This window comes from Chrysochloris asiatica, unplaced genomic scaffold (assembly GCF_000296735.1).
Source record: "Chrysochloris asiatica unplaced genomic scaffold, ChrAsi1.0 scaffold00006, whole genome shotgun sequence".
Lineage (NCBI taxonomy): Eukaryota > Metazoa > Chordata > Mammalia > Afrosoricida > Chrysochloridae > Chrysochloris > Chrysochloris asiatica.
The window spans coordinates 17,492,468-17,497,302 of record NW_006408524.1 but is presented as its reverse complement, the minus strand read 5'-3'; the positions used below and the strand labels follow the sequence as shown (position 1 = coordinate 17,497,302).

Below are 4,835 nucleotides of genomic sequence, written 5' to 3'. Positions count from 1 at the left end.
GGTTTTCAAGTTGTGGCCTTTCAGAAGCAAATAGCCAGGTCTGTCCCTGATGTACTTCTGAGTGAGTTTGAACGAACAACCTTTCAGCTAGTAATCTAGTGCTTAACCTTTTAAGAGGCTAGCTGGATAGCACTGGACTTCAAACCACTAGATTGGCAGTTCAATCCTAGCTGTTCCTTGGTAAAACCTGTACTAAGTCACTATAAGTCAGAACCAACTCGACATCACTTAACAACAGCCATACCGATGGTATTTGACTTATAGCTTACTCTGGTAGCATAGTGGTTACGAGTTGGGCTGCGGACCACAAGGTCAGCAGTTCGAAACTACCAGCTGTTCCGTGGGAGAAAGATGAGGCTTTCTGCTCCTGTAAAGATTTACAGCTTCGGAAATCCTGTAAAGGGTCACTATGAGTCGGAACCAACTCAACGGCACATAACCACCACCACCTTGTATTACCAGGATTTTATCTTCCTTTCTGCATTTTAATCTGAGTAACCAGGGAATTCTGTACAGTACTTCCAGAGCATCTGTCCACACACCTGGCACTCAGTAGGTGTGTATGACCTTGATCTTTGTATAATTTGGACTTCTTGACAATAAGCATCTGTGTCATTATATGATCGTCTTCCTGATGAGGCTTAATTGGTAACATTCACAGGAAGAACAAGAGGATGAACTGAGGCTTTAACGTGAGACAGTTGTACTCATGATGAGGGTGGGGAATATGTTTCCAGGTGTTTCATTTTAAGGAATGTGGCCTCACTTTGTCTCTTCTTGGGGACTGCTTTAAGAAATGGGGAAGGGACGAGTTCCAAGCCTCACTTTAGTAGAAGAGGCCCGAGGGATATTAACTCTGGCCCATAGTAATCCGTGCCTTTGCTAACTTCTTTCACACTTACTTTCCATTCTGCACAATTAGGACATTATTATAGTAAGGCTGTTTCTACAAATGGGTTGTATATGTATGCTTTCTTTCCAACAAATTATAAGATCCTCGTGAGCTGTACGGTATTACATACTTCTTTTGAACTCAAGTGGCAGGTAGCTCAGTACTAGGCACCTAAAAAGCAATGTATTTCATTGTAATTCTGGTCATGGTTCCATGAGATCTAGATGTGATTGTCTTTTACAACTCTTGTGAGAACTCACCAAAGTGGCAAAGAAGCCAGGTCTGCCCGGAATTTTTCAGGAAAGGTGTTACAGTTGTTTTTTCTTTCCCTGAAGTACATCTTTTTTTCCCCAGTGTTTCCCACTCTGAGAAATGTCCCCATACTAACAATCCCCACACATGGAATTTGGAACATTACATAACTTTACATGACTATATAGACTCTCTTCATTTGAATGATTTTTTTAACGAGCCCTTTGGGCCAGTGTCAATAAGTCATGAAATACTAGCTAATGGACCATCTCCACCAGCCTTGTGAAGCTCATATGCGCTCCAGTCTGTCAAGCTGGCAGGAACTTACAGAAAGGATCTCCCATTGCCCTGACTTTTGCTGTTCCTGTTCTGGGGACTGTCAGACGCCTTGAGACGCTGGGGCAGTCAGTCCATTACTTTTAATGAGCAAAAGCTTCACCAAGACATTAAACACAAAACAAAACACCAGTGGGCAGCCTTGGATGTTCCTTCCAATTATTGCTTTAGCTCTTTTTCCATAGGATTATTCAAAAACAAAGAGGGGGGAAAAAAAGCCAAACTTACTCACTCCTTCAATTTTATCCTAAGTCTATCTGGCTTTGTAAAGCTAACACACCCTGAACTAGGTTTTTTGGTCCTTCAGGTCTGTGTGGGTTATTGCTTGACATTTGTGTTAAAAATGACATTACTTGACTGGTCATATGTTTGAACGTTATCTGCCTTTTGGATATAATAAAGAAATAATGACTATCCCAATAGTACATAATATATAAATAGCTACTTTCTGAAAAGGGTAGAGTTGTTATTTCAAACTACAAGCCAAGTGCACTTACTTTTATCAGAATTGTTAAATTGATAGCTCTCTGTGGCATAAACTATAAGGATTTTATTAGGGGTTACTTGCATTTCCATCAATTGTAGAAAGCCGGACAATGATGAAGCAAGCACTGAATAATGTCCCCATTAAACTGATTGGTGGCTGTTTTCATCTCCTGACCATGACCATATGGATTTGGAATTACTTTGGGCAGCTTCTTTTTCTTTAGGAAATGAGCAGATGAATGAGAACTTTCATTACTCAACATAGCTTGTGTTTGTGGAAGACCAAGTTCATCAAGTTATTTTAAAGAAAAACTGGAGTGTGCCAAATGTAATTTGTTGAGGGCTCAAGAATTGTGAAATTATCCCTAACCAAAGTTTGTAATTTCTGCAGGTGATAGCTCTAGCAGATGCAGTAGAGGAAAACCAAGACAATCTGTTCCAGTCATTCACCAGACTGAAAAGTGCCACCCAGTTGATAATTCTGCTGATCGGCCTGTGGCAGAAGCTTGGTGCTGACCAGATTGCTGTTCTGGAAGCGGCATTTCTGCCACTGCAGCAGGACACTCAGGAATTGGTAAGGACCCACAAAAGCTTAAGTGGAAACAGTCATTATTTAAGGGATGTTGGGTTTATGAAGATACCACAGGTCTATCGTGTACTGTAAGGTACCAAATGAAGACTTGGCTGTTTTTTGTTTTTTTAACACAAAAATACCATTTTCCTATTTTTTAGAGCATAATAAAAATGTCAAATTAAGACCTTCTTTTCCCTAGAGCTATTTTAAACGGAGGTATTATAGTCCATTTTTATGTGGTATCCAGTCTGTTTTTTTATGTGCTCTTCAATCACTTAGAAACCAGAGAAATAGTCATTTGATGGTCTGACTGATGGCAGTAAACCTTCAGATTAGCTAATCCTTTCTTTTTCTACCAGAAAAAAAGTTCAGCCATTTTTATTTGCTCAACATTCTTAAATTTAATGTTGCTTCAAGGATTAGAACTGAAATAGGGCTGGTAAATAACAGATAATCTTTATATTTAGGTGGTACTTTATAATATAAATTATTTGCCCTTAAGTAGGCAGTTTAGAATGAGAGGGTGAAAAATTCTGAACTTTTGATAAATGATTATTTAGACAAACATTTCAGGTGCTCTGAATCCCAGATGCCTGTGTGATACCACGAGGTGATATTTTCGAGGGGCTGTTCACATGCTTTTATTTAAAAAGAAAAAAAAAAAAAATACATATCTTGAGATTTAAAAATGCTAGAACTTACCTTTTGTACTTGTAGAGACCTAAAATATAACCTAGATATGAGAACATGGTACTTAAAAATAATAAATAATAATTACACTAACAACTTTTGGAGTGCTTACTCTATACAAGAAGGTAGCCTTGGTAGCATAGTGGGTTACACATTGGATTGTTAACCAAAGGTCAACAGTTCAAATTCACCAGCCACTCCATGAGAGGAAGATAATGCTTGTTGCTCCCGTGAAGATTTACAGCCTCGGAAACCCTTTACATGGTCACTGTGAGTTGGAAATGACTCAGCGGCACCCCCTCCCCCATTGAAACTCTATACTAAGTACTTTTTTTGTTCCACAGGAATATTTCATTTAACCTTAAATTTCTCCCTACAATGTAGTTATGAATCCTGGTGCAGCACTGCAGGATAAGCATTGGATTGCCGCTCCTCGGAAACATATACAGTGTAGCTATGAATTTCACCCACCACTCGTATGTCAGTTTGTGGTTCTGTGATGGCTTGTGTGTTGCTGTGATTCTGGAAGCTATGCCACGGGGATTTTAAATACCAGTAGGGTCACCCATAGTGGAATGGTTTCAGCTGAGCTTCCAGAAAGATAAACTAGGAAGAAGTAGAGATGGACTATGTCTGACTATTTAGTCACTGAAAACCTATGAATAACAGTGGAAAGCTGTCAGCACCAGAATATTGAATAGTGAAACATGATGAATAGCACCAAAATATTATCAGATATGGTGCCAGAAGATGAGCCCCTCAGGTGTTGGAAGGCACTCAAAATACGACTCGGGAGGAGCTACCTCCTCAAAGGAGAGATGACTGTGATGACACGAATGTAGTAAAGCCTGTGGGACCTTCATTTGCTGATGGGGCACAACTCAAAATGAAGAGAACTAGCTGTAAGCATCCATTAATAATCAGAACATGGAATGTATGAAGTATGAATCTAGGAAATTGGAAAGTATTAAAAATGAAATGGAACGTAAACATCAATATCCTAAGCATTGTTGTTGTTGTTAGGTGCCATCGAGTTGGTACCAACCCATAGCTACCCTATGCACAGCAGAACGAAACACGCACAATCCTGGGCCAACCTCACTACTGTTGCTGCGCTTGAGTCCATCGATGCTGCCACTTGGCCAATCCATCTCGTTGGGAGTCTTCCTCTTTTTCTCTGACCCTCCACTTTACCAAACATGATCTCCTTCTTTAGTGACTGGTCCCCCCTGGCAATATATCCGAAGTATGAGAGACAAAGTTTGGCTATCTTGTACTCCAAGGTGCTCTCTGGTTGCACTTCTTCCAAAACAGGTCTATTGGTTCTTGTGGCAGCCCACGGAACTTTCAATATTCTCCCCCAACACCATAACTCAAAAGCATCAGTTCTTCTATGGTCTGCCTTATTCACATGCATTGAAAATACCATGGCTTGCGTCAGGAGCACCTTAGTCCTCAAGTTGACATCTTTGTTCTTCAACACTTTAATGCAATATGTCCCTAATGCAATATGTCATTTGATTTCTTGACTGCTGTTTCCATGAGTGTTGATAGTTGATCCAAGAAGAATGAAGTCCTTGACAACTTCAATTTTTTCTCCATTGA

The 4,835-nt window shown here is 39.9% G+C and overlaps 1 protein-coding gene across 1 annotated transcript in view; it reads left to right on the top strand.

The window, feature by feature from the left end:
- BBS9 (Bardet-Biedl syndrome 9) overlaps positions 1–4,835 on the top strand; it is a 604,103-nt gene that overhangs the window by 475,026 nt on the left and 124,242 nt on the right. Inside the window, exon 22 of the mRNA XM_006832142.1 lies at positions 2,358–2,540. Coding sequence (XP_006832205.1) covers positions 2,358–2,540 — 183 coding nt within the window. The remainder of the gene's footprint in view (positions 1–2,357; positions 2,541–4,835) is intronic.